This window comes from Pongo pygmaeus, chromosome 13 (genome assembly GCF_028885625.2).
Source record: "Pongo pygmaeus isolate AG05252 chromosome 13, NHGRI_mPonPyg2-v2.0_pri, whole genome shotgun sequence".
NCBI classification, from domain to species: domain Eukaryota; kingdom Metazoa; phylum Chordata; class Mammalia; order Primates; family Hominidae; genus Pongo; species Pongo pygmaeus.
Genome location: NC_072386.2, coordinates 102,937,182 through 102,959,256, shown reverse-complemented (window position 1 = coordinate 102,959,256; position 22,075 = coordinate 102,937,182). Strand labels below are relative to the sequence as shown.

General features: G+C 42.0%; 2 protein-coding genes across 5 annotated transcripts in view; one reads left to right on the top strand and one right to left on the bottom strand.

Annotated features, from left to right (window-relative positions):
- Positions 1 to 10,533, bottom strand: part of KIAA1958 (KIAA1958 ortholog) — a 175,480-nt gene extending 164,947 nt beyond the window's left edge. For 3 of the 4 annotated variants that reach the window (XM_054500532.2, XM_054500529.2, XM_063650293.1), the window contains exon 1: positions 10,405 to 10,533. The gene's annotated coding sequence lies outside the window, so the exon portion shown is untranslated. The remainder of the gene's footprint in view (positions 1 to 10,404) is intronic. The other variant, XM_063650292.1, reaches the window with a different exon arrangement.
- On the top strand, positions 1,419 to 14,671 carry LOC129043684 (uncharacterized). Its single transcript, XM_063650137.1, has 5 exons — positions 1,419 to 1,491; positions 9,994 to 10,542; positions 10,981 to 11,132; positions 11,990 to 12,608; positions 12,923 to 14,671. Exons 1-4 carry the CDS (start codon positions 1,419 to 1,421, stop codon positions 12,173 to 12,175), a joined length of 960 nt encoding a protein of 319 aa, XP_063506207.1. The 3' UTR covers positions 12,176 to 12,608; positions 12,923 to 14,671.
- Positions 14,672 to 22,075: the final 7,404 nt, after the last annotated feature.

Genomic DNA, 22,075 nt, shown 5'->3' with positions numbered 1-22,075 from the left:
TGGTTTCTTTTGAAGCCTCTCTCCCTGGCTTGCAGATGGCCTCCTCCTTGCTGTTTCCTTCATAGAGTTTTTTCCCCTATGTGCATGTCCCTAATGTCTCTTTTTGTTGTCCAAATTTCCTCTTATAAGGACACCAGACTGGATTATATTAGGGCCCACTCCAACAATCTTATCCTAACTTAATCACCTTTCTAAATGCCCTAGCTTCTAAATACAGTTACATTAAGGTACTGGAGGGTTGGGGCTTCAACATATGAATTTGCAGGGACACTACTCAGCCCATAAACAGTCAATATCCTGGTTGTAATATTATAAATATAATTTTGCAGTATGTTACCACTGGGGGAAGCTGAGCAAAGCATGCAAAGAACCTCTCTGTATTATTTCTTACAACTGCAAGTGAATCTACAATTATCCGCACGGGAAAAATAAAAACACCCAGAGATGGGAGGATAACAAAATAGGTGGACAATAACAAAAGACAAAATGTTCAACAATATCAGGTGATAGGACAGTCCTATGGACACCAGATAAGTAGGCAGGGCTAAAACGCCCAAAAAACAGAACCTACACAGAATAAGCAACTGGCAGATGAAGGGAGAAAAAGGAGAGTTCTGGTGATTCTAAGAGCTAGGAAAGAAGAAATTACCATCAAAAAGAGAGGATCTTTTTTAAGTGAAATTGTATCTAAGAACAACCAGTAAAGTTTCTGAGTTTCTGGGGGAGAATGCGAGACCACGAGAACCTAAGAGGCTTTAGGAAGAACACTGTGGACTAGAATCCAAATCAAATAAAGAGGCAGGAGTGGGAATAAAGGAAAGAGATACCCAGAGGAGGTTAATCTCAGAAAACATCAGAGAAGAGGTCACATCAAGAAGCCACATTTTTTCCTTTATGTTGAAACATACACTCAGAAAAAGGCAGCAATAAGTGAACTTGCTGATATTTCACAATTTCATAAACAGAACCCACTTATGTAACCAGCAACCAGTTCAAGAAACAGAATCTTTCCAGCAGCCCAGAAGCCTCTATTTTCTCTGTTCTCGTCAATACTCTCCCAAGGGTAGCCCCTATTCTGGCTTCTAACAGAACAGAATGATTCTGCCTGTTTGAGGACTTTCTATATATGCAGGCATACAGTATAAACTCTGCTCTGTCTGGCTTCTTTAGCTCAACATATGTCTGTGAGATTCATACATACTACTGCATGCAGCTGTAGACTGTTTATCATTCTCATCGCTCTACAGTATTCCATTGTGTAAATATACCATGATATATTTATTCAATCTGAGTCAGTTTAATATTGCTGTATAACAAATCACCTAAAAATTTAGTGACTTAAAACAACAATTTCTTATTTCTCACAATTCTATGTTTTCTGGGTAGTTCCTCCTCTGGCTTTACCTGGACTTGTTCACATGGCTACTTTTAGCAGGAAGGAAGGTCAGCTAAACTATAAGGTCAAAGATGGCCTCACTCACAAGTTTGTCAGTAAGTACTGGTCATTGGCTCGGCACCATGATTCTCTTCCATGTAACCTCTCCTACTCCAGGACATCCTTATATAGTGGTCTCAGGGCATTATTCCCCAGAGTATGTAAGTGCTTATCAAGCTTCTGTTGCATAATGCTTGCTAATGTCCAACTAGCCAGAGCAAGTTACACAGCCAAAGTCAGACTCACTGTGGAAGGGAACAACAATGACTGATGGCCATTTGAACAGATTTCAGTTTGGAGCAATGACAAATGTGCTATGAGCATTCTAGTCCATATATTTGGGTGAGTATGGATCTTAGAGTAGAACTACTGAGTCACAGGATTTGCAGCATATGTCCAGTTTTAGTAGATATAGCCATACAGCTTTCCAAATTGCTGTACCACTTTACATTTCCATTCCAATTTACACTTCGAATAGCCGTGCAGGAGAATTTCGGCTATTCTACATCCTCATACTTGGTATTTTTCATCTTTCTCATTTAGCCATTCTAGTGAGTGTACAATGGTACCTCATTTTTATTTTAATTGAGTGGCCATATTTTTAAAATACTTCAGGATAAGCAACAAAGGAGAAAATCTTCAAACTATAAAACCAGGAAAACTGTATTTGTCAATTTCCACCTCCATTACAGAAACCTTCTCCAAAAGTACAGGTAAGTCCATCTAATTTAAATATGACCAAGAGAGAACAATTAAATTAAAAAGTACAGTAAGAAAAAAATATGAGAACTGTAACATATTTCAAAATGAATAAGAGGAATTAAGAAAATAGCCAGGTACAGTGCCTCATGCCTGTAATCTCAGCACTTTGGGAGACCAAGGCAGGAGGATCACGAGCCCAAGAATTCAAGACCAGCCTGGGCAACACAGTGAAACCTGTCTTTACAAAAAAAAAAAAATTTCAGCTGGTAGTGGTGGCACACATCCACAGTCCTAGCTACTTGGGAAGCTGAGGTGGGTGAATCCCTTGAGCCCTGAATGACAGAGAAAGGCCCTGTCTCAAAAAGAAAAAAAAGAAAAAAGGGGAAAAATTTTTTAAATGATAGAAGCTATGGAAGAACAGCATACATCAGAAATTGAAAAACTAAAAAATGAATCTTGCCAGATAACAAGAGGATGTACAATAAGAAATGACAAAAGTTCATGACAGAACAGGAAAGAAAAAACTCAGAAAGGAAGTGAAAACTAAAAGAACACTAAACTTAATAGACAGATACCACCAGGTACGGTGGCTCACACCTGTAATCCCAGCACTTTGGGAGGCCGAGGCAGGTGGATCATTTGAGCCCATGAGTTTGAGACCAGCCTGGGTGACATGGTGAAACCCTGTCTCTACAAAAAATACAAAAATTAGTAGGGCATGGTGATGCACATCTGTAGTCCCAACTACTTGGGGCTAAACTGGGAGGATCACCTGAGGCCAGAGATGTTGACACTGCTGTAAACCATGATGGTGCCACTGCATCCCAGCCTGGGTGACAAAGACTGTCAAAAAAAAAAAAAAAAAAAAAAAAGAGATAGATACCATGAAAAATACATTGCACACACTAAAGCATAAAATAGAAAAAAACATAAAAATACAGCAAATATAAAAAATAAGAAAAAATAATATTAAGGTATAGATATAAGAAGATCCAACATACATATAATAGGAGGCCCCAAAGAGAGAAAACGAAAACAATGGAACACATTACTAAAAAACTATAATTGATGAAAATATGAAAAAACACTTGAGCCAATATAATAAAAAACACTGTGTATCTAGGAGAATTAACAGGGAATGGTCAACAGACATTCTAGTAAAATTATTGGCTTTAAATATGAAGAAAAAGCCCTTGGTATCTAGGCAAAAAGATAAAATTAAAGAAGGAAAATCATATTGGTATTAGAGTTTGACAACAACACATTTTACCAGAATAGAATAGGACTCAGCAAACTAAGGCCTATGGACCAAATCCAGCCCACTGTCTGGTTCTGTAAATTAAGTTTTATTGGAACAGTCAGGCTAGTTCATTTACACACTATCTATAGCTGCTTTTGCAATGCAATGGCACAGTTAAGCAATTGTGAGGGAAACCAGTGATCCACAAAACCTAAGATAATTATTATTCAGTCTTTTACAGAAAAAGTTTGCCAACTCCTGCAAGAGAGTAACATTTTTAAAGATAGTTGAGGGGAAAAAAAATGCGAGTCAAGTATTTTTATTCAGTCAAAGTGACCTTGAACTATAAAAGCCACAGATAAACAGTGTTAAATATGAAAGGCAAGGGATACATTTCACGTGAGCCACTACAAGAATTCAATGAACTTCAGACTACTAAATGATTACAGAAGCTTTACCATAAGGACTTCTGTTGCACACTGAATATATTTAACTGTAAAACTAAGACTAATGCAAAGGTAACACAGTAGCATATGATTCACATGTGGCAAACAGACAGAATTGAGAAATCTTGGGGAGAAAGAACTGACTGACTCAGGGGCTTGATTATGTATGGAAAATGGGATTAAGAATAAAGAAGGAATCAGCGATAACTCCTAAATTTCTGGACTGGGAAAATGTATTCCCAACTCACTGAGCTAGGGAATAAAAGAAAAGACACAGATGTGAAGAGGACAATAAGTCTGGGGCATGTTCAATGTGAAATGCTTGTGGAAAATTAAGTGAATATATCCAGTCGTAGCAGGACACAAAGATGTGGATTTCAGGAGAAAAGCCCCGACTAGATATTAGATTCAGGAATCATCAGACATGCGTGAAAAGACCAAATAGTGCATAACTTACCATGAGAGCAGCAAGACCAACAGCTGAAAAAAAAAAGCACCAAAAGAAACAAGTCCTCAGAACTCAGAAGAAAATAACAGCATTAGCGCTTCCACTGAATTTGGCCACGGTAATATTCTCTAGTATTCCAAAACGACTATTAAGAATTTTGGCCAGGCACAGTGGCACAGGCCTGTAATCCCAGCACTTTGGGAGGCCCAGATAGGAGGCTATCATGAGCCCAGGAGTTCAAGACCAATCTGGGCCACACAGGCCTCATCTCTACAAAAAAAAAAAAAAAAGTTAGCTGGGCTCTGAGCATGTACCTGTGATCCCAGCTACTCAGAAGGCTGAGTTGAGAGGATTGCTTGAATCCAGGAGGTGGAGGCTGCAGTGAGCTGTGATCACGTTACTGCACTCCATCCTGGGCAACAGAAAAAGATCCTGTCTCAAAAAAAAAAAAAAGAAAAAAAAAGGATTTTGTACTTCAAGTCATTCAAAATAAAGCATTTAAAAACAATGAATACAAAGAGTGAAAAACAAAAAGCCTTTAACTATATACTTTATTTTTAATGACTATATATAGTTGATCATATTGCTATGTATTTGCACCTGGGACTCAAGTGACAAATTGCCAACAGAGTAAAAAAGACATAAAAGATGAAACCACTATAAAATCCCACATGTGGAGTGAGGTATGTACGTACGTATGTAGGTAAGTAGGTATACATGCATGAAAGGCAGTAGGTAGAGGGATGGACTGTGTTACGGGCTGAACTGTATTCCTCTCAAATTCATCTGTTCACATCCTAAACCCTGGTACCTCAGAATGTGACTTATAGGGAAAGTAAGGCCTGGAATAGAGGTAATTAAGGTAAAATGAAGTCATACGTGTGTGCCCTAATCCAATGCAAGTGATGTTCTTAAGAGGCAATTAGGACACACACACACACAGAGGGAAGCCCAAGTGAAGCCACCTTAGGAAGACAGCCATCCATCAGCCAAGAGAGGGGCCTTAGAAGAACCCAACCCTGCCAACACTTTGGGCTTATACTTCTAGCCTCCAGAATTGTCAGAAAATAAATTTTTGTTGTTTAAGACAACCAGCCTGTGATTCTTTGTTATGGCAGCCCTAACAAATTAATACAAGCTGAGAAGAGGAAGTAGTCCTAGCTGGTTAAGAATTCACACATATTGTCAACTCCGTCCCAGAAATATGAAGTCCTATAACAGAAAAAAGGGTAGAGCTTATGATATATGGTGATTATACCTTAAATCACGCAAGGAAAATATTTTTAAAATAATAAGTATTTCCAGAGGAAAACATAAGGAAAAAACTCAAGGGATACAATATTTGCAATTAAAAAAGGACAGAAAAGGTTAAAGTCGTATCAGTTTTGAAGAAAACCAAGAATAAAAAGAGAAGCCAACCAAGATGTATCCTATGCATGAAATGAAAGTTAACCAAAGAGTAAATGAATCATCTAAAAACAATCCAGAGAAGCAAGGGAAAGCAATGGAAGCAACTTTGGATAATTATTTAGAATTAAAAAGAGTTATGTGTATGTTATTTTATGTTTAGCTAATGAAATCCTTGATGATTAACAAACAAAAAACATTTGCAGGCATCAAGTGAAAATATATTTCCAGTAGGTTTTAATGGAATTTTGGTTCTTTGCAGGTTTCTTAAGGAAAAAAAAACCCAAAAAAACAAAAAAACAAAACCCAGCTAATAATTACCAGCCATTCCATACATATTACTTTTTGTCCTGTGTCTGGAGCTAAAGAGGCCATAGATTTCCAGAGGAGAGTAAGGTGAAGGAGAAAGCTATTCTCTAACTTGCAGCAACCAAGGGGGGAGCTACTCCCTGGTGCTAGGTTGGCCAAAGTTCATGCAGAGAAGAAAAAAAGCTAGAGTAGAAATTCAGCATTTTATGGTAATATTTTTAATGTTTTTAAATATTGCTTCAACGTTTTAACATCTTCTTAAACTTTTTTAAAGTTATGGCTGGACGTGGTGGTTCACACCTATAATCCTAGCACTTTGGGAGGCCAAGGCAGGAAGATCATTTGAGTCCGGAGTTCAAGACCAGCCTGGGCAACACCGCAAGACCCCATCACTACAAAAAATAAGAAAAATTAGCTAAGTGTGATGGCACGTGCCTGTAGTCCCAGCTGCTTGGGAGGTTGAGATGTGATCCTTTGAGCCCAGGAATTCGAAGAGGCAGTAATCTATGGTTGCACCACTGTATTCCAGCGTGGGTGACAGAGTGCGACCATGTCTCTAAAAAACATGTTATATCTCACATCAAAGTTGTATAATTTATCTTTTGATACATAATGTTACTTCCTTTCAGTATAAGAATATCACTGTTGTCCTAGACCAAGATTCTTTGCTTTCCATATTATTTTCAAGTGTAATAACATGTTTCTGAAATACATCTTCTTTGTCACTAGAGCCATTAGCATTACCAGTATGAACACTAACGGTGAAAAAGCTCTCCAACTGTTTAAGTGTAAGACTTTGCAAAACAAACTTGAATACGGCTGCATAATTTGCCTTTCTCCAGAAAAGCCTATTAAACTTTGTTGGCATTGGATACAAAATAAAATTCAAAAATTTGCATTTTCAGTACTTTTGGTTTCTTGACCTTTATTTGAATTTGAGACTAAGCTTTACCAAACAACAGAATTTACACAGTAACTAGCCAACCACAGTCCTCATTATGGAATCTATGCAGTGCATTTGTTACCTAGGAAACGGACCAGAGCACAGGCAGAGTGCAATTTCAGTCTAGCAAAAGAATTCTCCAATCATGCTAGTAAATAAAGTCCATAAATCAACTAATCAGAAGCAAAGTCAAGAAGTATCACATAAGAGTTAAGCTCAATGGAAACTTTTTTAAAGGAAAAAAAGAAACCTGTGGGGCTTCCTCAGGCAACTATGTAGATCTCTTAAGTAAATATTATGAGCAGGTTTCTTTACAAACACAAACTGTCAGAAAATAAACTGTTCAAAATAAATGGCTTCTCTCCAATCTTCAGCTTCTCTATTTTTGACAGTACTTAAGAGAAAAAGCTTCTTTAGAGCCAGCCTCATACATCTGGTACCAGAATATTAATCCAAGAATGAAATCTGCATTTTCAGCAAGCAGCATGGGTTTGGTGCTGTTGTTAAACAATGCACGATGATGATAAAGGCTGGAATGAGAGGTCACTGTCCACACCTCTCACAGCCGGACCTGCTTCCCCACCAGGCTACAAAAAAATGTCAAAAAGAAAGACTTGAAAGTCACAGATTTATTACAAAGAATAAAATTGTTACTTTTCAGCTTTCCATTTATTGCTAATGAAAACACTAGTCATTTGAGCATCCCAGTTAACATAAAGTGGCCATTTTAGGCTTCTTATAATGATACTACATTGATAACCAATAAACAGGAAAATGCTAGAAAAGTCCATGGATTTTAAAGCCTATCAAATTTAACTGTGGACAGCTTAATGTTGTTCTAAAAAGAGAAGTTGGTAAATGTCAGCTATATTTAAAAATCCAGTTTTACACAAATTCAAATTTTCTAGAAGTAGCACTTATTCGTCAAAATAAATGAAAAAAATTTCAAACATGAAAAACGAAAAATAATTTATATGCCTTCCTCAACACCAACTCACCAGAAAGGAAATCAGTTGAAAATATGTAAGGTTCTCTGGAATGCTTCTGATTACACTAAAATATTATTGCTAACTACACAAAAAACAAAAAATTCTTATCTACCTATCAGTCAAAAAAAAAAAATACAAAAACATAAACAAAACTAGGTGTTATCTTTTAGCCAGCCCACATAAAGACTACATTGATGATCTCAGAAAACAGGCACAACTACAACTTTGCCAAAACAATTCTCAGTACAGGCCACACTCAATGCTTAGTTACACAGTGACTCTTTGTTAAATCTTATCACTACCCCTGACAGCCTTGTAAATATATAAACAAGCAATTCAATTGTTAGCTTATCTTTTTAAAATATTTTAAAGAGCTAAGGAAGAGTACGTATATCTAAGTGCTGAAATTCTGAGAGTGGTCTAGAACTCCATTCCTGGATTCACGATAAAGCCTGATCAAATTTCAATACCTCTTCTCTTTGGGCTATTACTAGGAATGGAGAGGGACAAGGAACGCTAGTCAAGGGCCTACCAGAGCCACATACTGAGCTCTGTGCTTCTGTGCAGAAGTTAAATTCATTTACCTAATGCAGACTGGAAGGCAAAGCAGAAATTAGTAAAATTTTATCAACTAAAAGGGATTGGCTTGATCACTGCTAGGTTTTAAGTAATGCGTGTATAAATCTACACTCCAGGCATTTACAAAATTAGGCATGCAATAATATTAATCTGTTCAACTGGGACAAGAATCTAGATAAATTTTTCTCCTAGAAAAAAGCACTACTTTAAGCATACTAAACTTTTTATAGTGACAAAAATCAGTTTGTCTTTAAAAAAGTGCATTAAATTGTATACTGCTTTCTAATTTTTAAACCTTAATGAAAATTTAAATAATACATAATTTTCCACGTTTTTCCTTCAAGTTTAGATGATAATGCTTTTTGTTTTTTTAGGAAAACCTCTATTTTTTACATATGACTGTCCATATAATTGTATGCATGGCCCCCAAAACTGCTTCTTCGTGTTTTTAATCTCCTGGGTAACTGTCAGACTTAAGTCTGTCAATATAAATTCTCACAGGGTGGGCAAAAAAGAGTTTCCAGAACGGAGCAGTAGATTGAGATTAATACAGGTATAAATTCATACCTGCATATTAAAAATCTGAATCTGTAAAATTGATTTTCTGGGTGCTTATTCAACCTCATTTATTATTTGAATATCTACAAATACACAGCAACCGTTCATGAAGAAACTCAGCTAGCTAATCAAATAAGACAAATCAGAAACATCACCCTACAGTATTTTTCAAAACACTGTATCCATATCCATGCACAACCCAATCGCTGGGTTATATACATGGAATAAAATAGGAAAAGCACAATCCTAGGGGGAAAACTCAATTCTGACATTCATGGTCTCATGGGTAGGGAAAGATCTCATATCTTAAATCAGCAGAAATAAAGGCTTCAGCCTAAAGGGAAAGCTAGATCATTGTTTATTGCACTCCAACTTAACCTCCACCATGGAAGCTGTCACTACCTGACTGGCTTGTTAGCTGTTTATCTCGTCGGGAGAGGATTCCGTCTTGCGAATCCTAACGAGTTCGGGAAAAAACAAAACTTTACTCCTAAACTTCAAAACACACACACACACACACACACACACACACAATATATATATAATTGTAAAAATCAGAGCCATGTTCATTTTTTTAAAGTCCCTATCTAAAACCTTAAAGAAAAAAAAAAAGACTTCAGGGAACCAAAAACATTCTTTGATTTTGGTTTGACGTTGATCAGTCCAACCTCCTACCCAGGGGAATACATTTCTCGATATATTTGATAACAAACACAAATCACTGTGCGCAGCCTCAGATGGGGGTGGGGGGGCGGAAGAGCCTTTTGGAGAAAGCCCTCCTCCGTTAGAAACAATAAATAAGGGAGCGAAGCCATGCACGTTCCTTCACACACGCCCCAAACGCACCTCGGCGAGCCACCCGAGGAGGAAAACTAGTGGGGCAGAGCCCTGAACCACCTCTCTTTCTCCATAAGCATCTCAGGACTTGGAAACTAAGAGGACAGACCTTTTCCTCCTCCTTCCCGCCCTCCTTCCCACCTCCGACAGACCCAAGAGCAGGAGCAGGGGCGCCAGCCCCACGCACTGCGCCTGCAGCCGCCGCTGAGACCCGAGCTGCCGGGCGGCGGGGCGGCCCGGGGCAGGCGGACCAGAGCCGCCGCCGGGGGTCTCTGCGCCTCGCACCCCCAAGCTCGGCGCTGCCGACGAGCGGCCGCCCGGGTTCCTGCCCTCGCTCCGGCCTCGCTCCCCCGAGAGGAGACAAAAGGAAGGTTCAGCCGGGTCACCGCGCGGCCGCTGACTGGGAAGCAGAGTCGACCCCGGCGCGGCCGCCCCCCACACAAAGGGGCTCCCCGCCTGGGTCGCGGCGTCGGCGCGCTCGTCCCCGCCCCGCGCGCGGGCTCTCACCCACCTGCAGGTGTCTGTGCGTCTGTCCATAGGAACGCGGTCGGCGGGGGGGCCTGCGAGAGCCGGGCAGCCCGGGCTGGACGGGACGGGCCGGAGGGGCGAGAGGGCGGGAGGAGAGCGGCCAGAGGGCCGGGCACCGAAGGTAAGTGGCGCGGGGAAGGCGCCCGGCGGGCGGCGGACCGAGGAGCGGGGCGGGGGGCGGGGGCGCCAGCCTGGCTCGGCCGACCGGCGCGCGCCGCTCCGTGCGCCCCGAGCTCCGCGCGCCCGGCTCGGAGCGCGGCGGGCGGGCAGGGGGCGGGGCGCGGGCGGGCCGGGGCGGGGCCGGCGAGCGGGGCGGGGGCTCGGACCCCGGGCTCCAGCCGGCACCGGAAACGCGCCGTGGTCGGCGAGACCCACAGGAAGTGTGTAACGACACCTCCTACGGCACGCACCGAGCTCGCAGTCGTTGCTGCCCCGAGGAGGTGTAGACTGAGCCTCCTGCCGCACACACATTCGCACGCGGCGGCCGGCGCGCTGGACCGGGAGGTTTGGAACAACTCGTCTTCCGCGCGCACGAGCTCAGTCCCTACTGCCCCGACAGGTGTGGAACCCGCCATCCCCGCTATGGTCCGAGGAAGTGTACAGCACCGCTCCCTACTACACGTCCTGGGCCCGCGATCCCCGATGCCCCCCGGAGCTCTGTGCACCTCCACTGAAACGCAAGGAGCAGAAAGAACCTACACTATCCGTGAGGTGTGTGATTCCTCTTATAACGCGTTGAGTAGAGTTACCTCTCCGCCCAGGGATGTGCATTAACACTTTCTACCGAGATACTACGTACAGCCCATAGTCACCGCTGCCCCGTGAAGGTGCCCAACAACCACCTGTAACACACACACCCCTATCGCATCTGTAACACACACACCCCTATCCCATCGAGGGAGCGGGGATGCTTAATGACACCTAAAATACGCTAAAACTAGGTCCTCCAGCAAACCAGAGACACAAGAACACCACCTACACGACTCAGCACAGCAAAGGTGAAGCTGGACTTGCTAGGTGCTACCAGGCTTGGTCCACCTTTATTTTACCTAACACGTTCGTAGTACTTGCTGTGTGCCCACAGTTTGCACTGAGTGCTTAGCGAATATTAATTTATTTAATCCTAAGAACTCTACATAGTGGGTGCTATTAACATTGCCATTTTATGGATAAGGAAATTGAGGCATAGAGAAATTAAGAAATGTTTTCAACATCACATAGATAGTAGCTAGAGGAGCCTGGGTTCATTCCAGTCAGTCTGGCTTCAGAGTCTGCTCTTAACTGCCTTTCTATTTACAGCACTGACCATCTCCAAAACAGTAATCATGGTAATAAATAACATTTACACCATATCTGTCTGGCCTTATGTAGTGCCCACATCTTGGCTTCACCTCATCTGTGACAGGCATACCCCAGTCACTTGTACCCTTGGAGTAGATAAGGGAAGAGAAGAATATTTTTGAGGGAGAGAAAGAAGCTAACTTCTTAGCAAAGGAGAAAATATCCAGGGTCGTCCAGAATCCAAGCAGGTAACTTCATTACCACATCAAGCATGTTCTTTCTTTTAGGTAGCTTCTGCCAACCCCTCTCCATCTCTAGAGCTGATTCAGGTTGATGTTCTTAACACCTTCCTCTATCAACACTCTTCCAGGTCTAGGCTGAAATTTAAAATCTGTGTAAATGTTGACACAATAATGTTTGTACGAACAAAAGAGACCAAAAATGAAAACCCCCTAGTTAATTGCATATTCTAAAGATGGGATCTTGTGGAGAAATTGGAACTCTTATGCAATGCTAATAGGAATGTAGATGGTACCACCACTATGCAAAACAGTGGGGAAGTTCCTCAAAAAACTAAAACTAGAGCTACCATATGATCCAGCAATCCCACTTCTGGGTAAATATCCAAAAGAATTGAAAGCAGGATATCGAAGAGATATTTGCCCATCCATGTTCATTGCAACACTATTCACAATAGCCAAGAGGTTGAAGCAGCCCAAATGTTCATCAACAGATGAAGAGATAAATGAAAATGTGATATATACATATAATGGAATATTATTCAGCCTTAAAAATGAAGGAAATCTTATCACAGGCTACAACATAGATGAACCTTGAGGATGTTGTGCCAAGTGCAATAAACCAGTCACAAAAGGACAAATACTGTTATGATTTGACCTATATGAGGTATGTAGAGGTATGTAAACTGTGGGATTATGTCAAACTCGTGGAAACAGACGGTAGAATAGTGGTTGCTAGAGGGTAGGGGGAGGGGAAAATGGTGATATAATGTTCACTGGGTACAGAGTTTCAATTTTGCAAGATGAAAAAGTTCTAGAGATGTTACATAATAATGTAAATATAACACCACTGAACTGTACACTTAAAAGTAGTTACAAAGGTAAATTTTAAATTGTTTTTGCCACAATTAACTTCAAAAAAAATCTAATTTTATTTGTTTAAAGGATATTTCATTACAATGAATTTTTTTAATGATGCAGGCATCCAACCATGATGAGGTACCTTGTTGAACAAACTAACTCTGCCACTGAGAACGATGAAAGCTGTTTAAAAAAATAAATAAATAAGTCTGTTTAAAACAATTGGAGAGCAACCCTGTCATCCAAGGCTTGAGAGTCCAAGAGCCCCCCAGGAAGAAGAGAAATACTCTGAAGTGAGTCCTGCATTCTCAGCCACTTTTCCTTCTCAGGGCATTGTTGATTCGTGTCTAGGAGTGTAGAAGTCAGAAAGAAGCACCATAGAGCTTACCGGCAGTCTTATTGGCCTGGAGATACAAAATTTGGAGTCAGGTCTATTAAGGCAGCTAGGACTTGAGAAACCAAGATCCTAGAGAAAGCAATCACAGTAAACCTAGTAGGTTGGCTGAAGGCCATAATCCCGGCACTTTAGGAGGGTGCGGCAGGAGGATTGCTTGAGGCCAGGAGTTTGAGACCACCTTGGGTAGCATAGTGAGACCCCCGTATCTACAAAAAGAAAAAAAAAATTAGCTGGGCATGGTGGCCCACATCTCTAGTCCCAGCTACTCAGGAGGAGTAGAGGAGACAGAGAGAGAGAGAGAGAGAGAAGAAAGGAGACCTGTGGGATTATGCTTTTATTGGGTCTATAGGCATTATGCCCTTAAAAAAAAAAACACATGCGCAAAGGAGGAGAACTTATTTCCAAGACTCTGGTGTTAACCATTAGGTTTTTGTTTTGTTCTGTTTTGTTTTGAGACAAGGTCTCGCTCTGTTGCCCAGGCTGGAATGCAGTGGCGTGATCTTAGCTCACTGCAGCCTCCTCTGTCTCCCAGATTCAAGTGATTCTCATGCCTCAGCTTCCTGAGTAGCTGGGATTACAGGCACGCACCATCCTGCCCATCTAAGTTTTGTATTTTTAGTAGAGGCAAGGTTTCACCATATTTGGCCAGGCTGGTCTTAAACTCCTGACCTCAAGTGGTCCTCCCACCTTGGCCTCCCAAAATGTGGGATTACAGGTGTGAGCCACCACACCTGGCCAGGAGGGTAAGTTTTAACAAGGCCAAAGGTGACAGCGGGGGGTTGGGTGTACAACTGGGTTTCAAAAGACTTAGGCCAGGCCTAAAAATGAATGCCAGAGCAGCAACTATATTAAAAAATTTATGACACTGGTACATGCTTCAACATGGATAAACCTGGAAAAGTTTACAAAGCTATGGGAAAGGAGCCAGTCACAAAGGGTCATATATGATTCCATTTATATGAAGTGTCTAGAATACAAATCAATAGGGAGAGAAAGTAGACTAGTAGTTCCCTAGGGCTGAGAGGTTTTGGTGGAAATGTGAGGTAACTACTAAGGAGTTAAGTTTCTTTTTGGGGTGATGAAAATATTCTAAAATTGGATGATGTTTATGAAACTCTGATTATACTAACAACTACTGAATTGTACATTTTAATGGGTGAACTGTACCGTATGTAAGTTATTTCTCAATAAAACTGTTTCAAAAAGGAAGCATCAAATACAAATCCTAGGCCAGGCATGGTGGCTCACGCCCATCATCTCAGCACTTTGGGAGGCCAAGGTGGGAGGATTGCTTGAGCCCAGGAGTTGGGACCAGCCTGGGCAACAAAGTGAGACCCCGTCGCTACAAAAAAAATCAAAAAATTAGCTGGGCGGGGTGGCACACATCTGTAGTCCCAGGTGCTTGGAAGGCTGATGTGGGAGAATCGGTTGGTCCCAGGAGGGTCAAGTCCACAGTAGGCTGTGTTTGTGCCACTGTACTCCAGCTTGGGTGACAGAGCAAGACTCCGTCTCAAAAAAAAAAAAAAAAGGAAAAAGGAGTCCAATAGAGGGCAGAGTCCGAGGAAGGGGCACAGGTGCCATGTCCAGCTGTGAAGGTGCCGTTTCCAGCAAGAAGAACCCCCTAAAACAGCCCAAGAAGCAGGCCAAGGAGACGGATGAAGAAGGTAAGACTTTCAAGCAGAAGCAAAAAGAGGCACTAAAACAAAATGATATGTTAGAACATTTCTCCCAACAATTGCAGAATACAAGTTCCTTTCTTTCATTATTTTTATTTATTTATTTTGAGACAGTCTCACTCTGTCACTCAGGCTAGAGTAAAGTGGATCATAGCACACTGCAGCCTTGACCTCCACATTCAAGCGATATTCCCACATCAGCCTCCTGAGTAGCAGGGACTACAGGTGGGTGCCGTCATACCCAGCTAATTTTTCTTTTCTTTCTTTTTTTTTTTTTTCTGAGGCGGAGTCTCACTCTGTCGCCAGGCTGGAGTGCAGTGGTGCCATCTCGGCTCACTGCAACCTCTGCCTCCCGGGTTCAAGTGATTCTCCTGCCTCAGCCTCCCAAGTAGTTGAGACTATGGGCATGTGCCACAACGCCCAGCTGATTTTTGTATTTTTAGTAAAGACGGGGTTTCATCATGTTGGCCAGGATGGCCAGGATGGTCTCGATCTCTTGACCTTGTGATCCACCCACCTTGGCCTCCAAAAGTGCTAGGATTACAGGTGTGAGCCACCGCGCCTGGCCATACCCCGCTAATTTTTATTTTTTTATTTTTTTTTTTTTGTAGAGATGTGGTCTTGCTATATTGCTTAGGCTGGTCTTGAACTCCTGGGCTCAAGTGATCCTCTCACCTTGGCCTCCCAAAGTGTTGGGATTACAGGCGTGAGCCACCATGCCCAGCCTAGATGTTCCTTGTAAGTGCATATATAATGTTCACTAAAAAAGGCCATATAATTAGCTATAAAACAAGTCTCAAAAAATTTAAAATGATTGAAGTCAGAGTATATTTTTCTAACCCACTGTAAAGCTAAATTTGAAATCAATTATAGATCAATATCTGGAAACTGAATATTTGAAAATTAAACATGTTTCTATATTCCTCATTGATTAAAGAAGAACTCAGAAGGAAAGTAGAAAAATCTCTCGAAGTGAATGAAAAATTACACAATATATCAAATGTTTGTGGGAAAATGCTAAGGCAGTTCTAAAAGTGAAATTTATGGCTTAAAAGTTTGTATCATAAGAAAAAGAGGGCCCAAGAGAATGAACTAAGTTTTAATCTTCAGAAGCTACAAGAAAGGACATATTAAACACAAAGTAGAAGAAAACAAATAATGAAGATAGTAGAAATCAAGTAAAACAGAAAACAGACCCCCCCCCCAAAAAAAAGTAAAAAAGAAAATAAAGGAAAACATAAAGTAGTTTGTAAAAAATCATTGCCAGGCATGGTGGTTCATACCTGTAATCTTAGTGCTTTGGGAGGCCAAGGTGGGTGAATCACTTGAGGCCAGGAGTTTGAGACCATCCTGGGCAACATAGTGAGACCTCATCTCTACAAAACAAAAATATTAGCCAAGCATGGTGGTGTGTGCTTGTGGTCCTAGGTCATCGAGAGGCTGAGGTGGGAGGAAATCGAGACCATCCTGGCTAACACGGTGAAACCCCGTCTCTACTAAAAATACAAAAAATTAGCTGGGCGTGGTGGTGGACGCCTGTAGGCCCAGCTACTCGGGAGGCTGAGGCAGAATGGCGTGAACCCAGGAGGTGGAGCTTGCAGTGAACCGAGGTCGAGCCACTGCACTCCAGCCTGGGTGACAGAGCGAGACTCCATCTCAAAAAAAAAAAAAGCAAACTACAGCCCCAATATGGCAAATGGACACAAATACAAAATTGAATCCACCAATATATAAGTAATACGACTAAATGGGATTTTTCCTAGAAATATAAAGTTAACGTTTCACTCAAAAATCAATCATTGCATTGTTTCTTCTTATGTAAAATAATAATAATAATAATTTTTTTTTTGAGACGGAGTCTCGCTCTGTTACCCAGGCTGGAGTGCAGTGGCACAATCTCGGCTCACTGCAACCTCTGCCTCCCAGGTTCAGGCAATTCCCCTGCCTCAGCCTCCTGAATAGCTGGGATTACAGGCGCGTGCCACCATGCCTGGCTAATTTTTTGTATTTTTAGTAGAGACGGGGTTTCACTGTATTAGCCAGGATGGTCTCAATCTCCTGACCTCGTGATCTGCCCGCCTCGGCCTCCCAAAATGCTGGGATTACAGGCGTGAGCCACAGTGCCCAGCCAGTAATTATTATAGTATATAGTTGGTCAAGAATCTTTACCATCTTTATATTGACTTAAACATCTCAGAATTTAGAAACAGAATTACCTGGAAAAGAATATCATAAGGAAGATAAAAAGTCTAAAATAAGAGATTTGTGTGCTGTAAAGTTTAAAATCTCATCCTGTGTTGGCTGGGCATGGTGGCTCATACCTGTAATCCCAGCACTTTGGGAGGCCAAGGTGGGTGGATCACGAAGTCAGGAGTTCAAGACCAGCCTGGCCAAGATGGTGAAACCCCGTCTGTACTAAAAATACAAAAATTAGCTGGGCGTGGAGGCGGATGCCTGTAATCCCAGCTACTCGGGAGGCTGAGGCAGGAGAATGGCTTGAACCCAGGGGGTGGAGGTTGCAGTGAGTGGAGATCATGCCACTGTACTCCAGCCTGGGCGACAGAGGGAGACTTCCATCTCAAAAAAAAAAAAAAATCTGATCCCATGTCTTAGTATGCTCAGGCTACTGTAACAAGATATAATAAATTGAGTGAGTTATGAACAAGAGAAATTGATTTCCACAGTTCTGGGAGCTAGGATTCCAAGATCAGTGTACAGGCAGATTTGGTGTCTGGTGGAGGCCCACTTCTTCATAGAAGACCATCTTTTCCCTGTAATCTCCAGTGGCAGAAAGAGCAAGGGAGCTTTCTTGGGCCTCTTTTATAAGGGTACCATTCCATTCATGAGGTCATATTACCTATTTATATCCTCATGACCTAATCATCTCCTAGAGGCTGCACCTTCTAATACCATCGCCTTGGGATTAGGATTTCAACATAAATTTTAGGGGAACACAAACATTCAGACCATAGCATCCTACTAGTTATATACCATTATGTTGACTAGATAACAGCTGTTTGGTTTCAGTTTAAAGAATTCCCTTAAGCAGTTCCTTCAAGGCAGGCCTAATGGTGATAAACTCCCTTAGCTTTTGTTTTTCTGGGAAGGTTTTTATTTCTCCCCCATTTCTGAAAGACAGCTTTGCTGCATAAAGTATTATTTTTTGGCAGTTTTTTTCCTTCACCACTTTGAATGTCATCCCACTACCTACTGGCCTGCAGGATTTCTGAAAATTTCTGAAAACTTTGCTGATAGTTGTATTAGCACCCCTTTGTATGTGGTATGTTTTTTACCTCTTGCTGCTCTCAAAATTTTCTGTCTTTGATTTTTGGTAGTTTGATTATTATGTGTCTTGATATACTCCTCTTTGGGTTGTATTCCTCTTTGATTGGAAAACTCTGTACTTCCTATACTGCTTGTTGGTGTCTATCCCCAGTTTAAGGAAGTTTCAGTTATTTATTTATTATTATTATTATTATTATTATTATTATTTGAGATGGAGTTTTCATTCTTGTTGCCCAGGCTGGAGTGCAATGGCACAGTCTCAGCTCACCACCACCTCCGCCTCCCGAGTTCAAGCGATTCTCCTGCCCCAACCTCCCAAGTAGCTGGGATTACAGGCATGCACCACCATGCCCGGCTAATTTTGTATTTTCAGTAGAGATAGGGTTTCTCCATGTTGGTCAGGCTGGTCTGAAACTCCTTACCTCAAGTGATCCACCCACCTCAGCCTCCCAAAGTGCTGGGATTACAGGCATGAGCCACCGTGTCCAGCCTATTATTTCTTTAAATATGCTTTCTGGCTCTTTGACTCTTTCTGCAATTTCTGTTGAGCAAAAGTTTAGTCTCTGGATGGTGTCCCAAAATTCCTACAGGCTTTCTTCATTCTTTTTTATTCTTTTGTCTTCTTGCTTCTCCGACTGGTTAATTTCAAATATTCTGTTTCCAGCTCACTGATCTATTCTTCTGCTTGATCGAGTCTGCTATTGAAGCCTTCTACTTAATTTTTCCATTCAGTCATTGTATTCTTCATCTCTAGAATTTGTTTCTTTTTTATTGTTTCTATTTCTTTCTCAAACTTCTTGTGTATTGTTTTCCAAATCTCATTAAATTTTCTATCCATATATTCTTATAGTTTACTGAACTTCTTTATTATTCTGAATTCTTTGTCATTTCCTAGATCTCCATTTCTTTGGGGCCCATTATTGAAGCTTTATTAGTGTCTTTTGGAAGTGATTCACTGATTCTTTGCAATCTTTGTGTCCTTGCATTGTTGTCTGAGCATTTAAGAAGACCACTCCTGGCCGGGCATGGTGGCTTACGCCTGTAATCCCAGCAGTTTGGGAGGACGAGGCAGGCAGATCACGAGGTCAGGAGATCGAGACCATCCTGGCTAACATGGTGAAATCCCGTCTCTACTAAAAATACAAAAAATTAGCCAGGTGTGGTGGTGGGCGCCTGTAGTCCCATCTACTCGGGAGGCTGAGGCAGGAGAATGGCGTGAACCCGGGAGGTGGAGCTTGCAGTGAGCCGAGATTGTGCCACTGCACTCCAGCCTGGGCAACAGAGCGAGACTCCATCTCAAAAAAAAAAAAAAAAGAAGAAGAAGACCGCCCCCCTCTTCTGGCTTTTGAAGGTGTTCTTTGGCAGGAATAGACCTTCACTATTTAGCCTGTGATTCTGGAAGGGCCAGCTCCCAGATAAGCTGGAATGACCCCAGACAGGCAGAGCTTGTTGTGATTTCTCTAGTTGACTGGGCTACTGCCTTTGCTCTGATATTAGGTAGAGCTGCTGGCTGGGTACTGTGATGGCTTTTGGTCAGGTTAGTCACAGGATATATTCCCTAGCCAAGCAATTCTGATATTTGGGATCTGCAGTTAGGTAAGGCTGCGGGCTGGGCTTGGAAGTTAGGTGGAGTCATTGCTTGGGACAAGTGGGATCATAAGCTATGCTCCTTAGAATTGCACAGTTGAGGCTGGGTGTGGTGGCTCACGCCTGTAATCCCAGCACTTTGGGAGGCCGAGGCGCAGGTGGGTCACAAGGTCAGGAGTTGGAGACCAGCCTGGCCAACATGGAGAAACCCTGTCTCTACTAAAAATACAAAAATTAGCTGGGTATGATGGCAGGCTCCTGTAATCCCAGCTACTTGGGAGGCTGGGGCAGGAGAATCGCTTGAACCTGGGAGGCAGAGGTTGCAGTGAGGTGAGACCGTGTCATTTCACTCCAGCCTGGGTGACAAGAGCGAAACTCCATCTCAAAAAAAAAAAAAAAAAAAAAGGCACAATTGAGGATTGCCTCCCTGTCAGGGTGGAACTGTGGGGTAGGCTTTTAGCTGAGTTGAGTGGTTGTTTGACCTCTCAGGTCAAGCCAGTCTGGCCCCTTTGCATTTCTTAAATGTTCGGAGGTGGGAGTCTTCCTGCCTAGGTAGGTTGTTAGGTGGGATTTTTGGCTGAGGGCTGAGTAGATCTTCATTTGACTTCCTGGGTCAAGCTGGTCTAGCTCCTTCTCTCCAGTGCATGGAGGCAGGAGTTTCCTTGCTTGAGTAGGATTGTTGGGGTTGGCTCTGAGGCTGGGCACAGAGACTAGCTATCTAGGGACTCAAGCTAGCTTGAAATTCCCACCATGCTTCTGAAGGTGACTAGCTCAGCTTTGTGGGTGGGCTTTGAGACTGGCTGGTATCTCTAATCTGGTGCCACAGCTGGCAGAAACGTAGAGGTATTACCAAGATCCATGTGCTGGTTACTATGACCTCTGCCTCATTTCATTGTTTCTACCTGACCCTGAGTGGTCTAGTGGTGCCATTTCCCCAAGTGTTCCCCTTGAGGAGAAACCACAGTGGGCTGCCTGGGAAACATCTCAGAATGCCAGGGAAGCTAGATGACTATTTCAATTTCTGTTTTCCCCTAGTAGAAACTGTGGGCCAGGAGAATCTTCTCTGTCTGGCATTGTGCTGACTTGGAGGGAAAGGGGTGCCACAGTTGGAATAAGACCATTCTTCCTTGGGCAACATAGTGAAACACAGTCTCTTAAAAAGGGGGGGGGGGGAAAAAAAGACTGTTCTCCTTACCCTTCTAATTCAGATTTCATTCCGTTCTGTGGACCATGTGTGTCTCAAACTTGTTTCCAAGTATTGGGGTTTACAAAAGGATTTTCTGGCCTGTGGATAGTTTCTAGTTGAACTTTCTGTTGGCTGGGAGTGAAGCCTGATACTTCCTAAACTGCCGTCATTCCCCTAGATACAGCTATTTGTCTCTATTTAAGTACATTTGGCTTCAACAAACATGGGTTGGGGAAAACAGCACAATAAATATTTTTAACTTAAAAAATCATTTTAGACCAGGCAAAGTGGTCCAGCACTTTGAGAGGCCAAAGCAGGAGGATTGCTTGAGACCAAGAGTTTGAGACCAGCCTAGGTAACAGCAAGAGCCCATCTCTAAAAAAAGTAAAAGTAATTTTTAAAAATCATTTTAATTCACCATATTAATAAAGGAGAATAACCTAATCATCTCAATAGATAATAGAAATAGCATTTGACAAAATTCAGCAATCATGTATGATTAAGAATACTCAGCAGATAAACAACAATCAGCCTGATCATGTGCAGCTACGAGAAAACGCCCTACAACTATCATAGTTAATGGTGAAAAAACAGTGTTTTCCCCCTAAGACTAAGAACAAGGCTGGGATATCCATTTTCACCACCAATATTCACCACTATACTGTGGGTCTAACAGTGTAATATGACAAGAAAAAAAAAATAAGGCACGCAGAATGGAAAAGAAGAAATAAAACTGCCTTTATTTGCAGATAACAATCACATACATAGAAAATTCTAAGGGATTTACCAAAAAAAGCTGCTAAAACTAATAAGGAGATTTAACAGTATTGCAGGACACAAAGCATTTCTGTATCCTAACAAAGAATAATTAAAAACTGGAATTTAAAAAATTATTTAGGCTGGGCATGGTGGCTCACACCTATAATCCCAGCACTTTGGGAGGCTGAGGTGGGAGGATTGCGTGAAGCGAGTTTGAGACCAGCCTGGGCAACAAAGTGAGACCTTGTCCACACAAAAAACAAACAAAGCCAGGCATGGTGGTATGTGCCTGTAATCCCAGCTACTTGGAAAGCTGAGGCAGGAGCCCAGGAAAGCTGAGACTTGGAAACCTGAGACCTTGAGCCCAGGAATTCAAGGCTGCA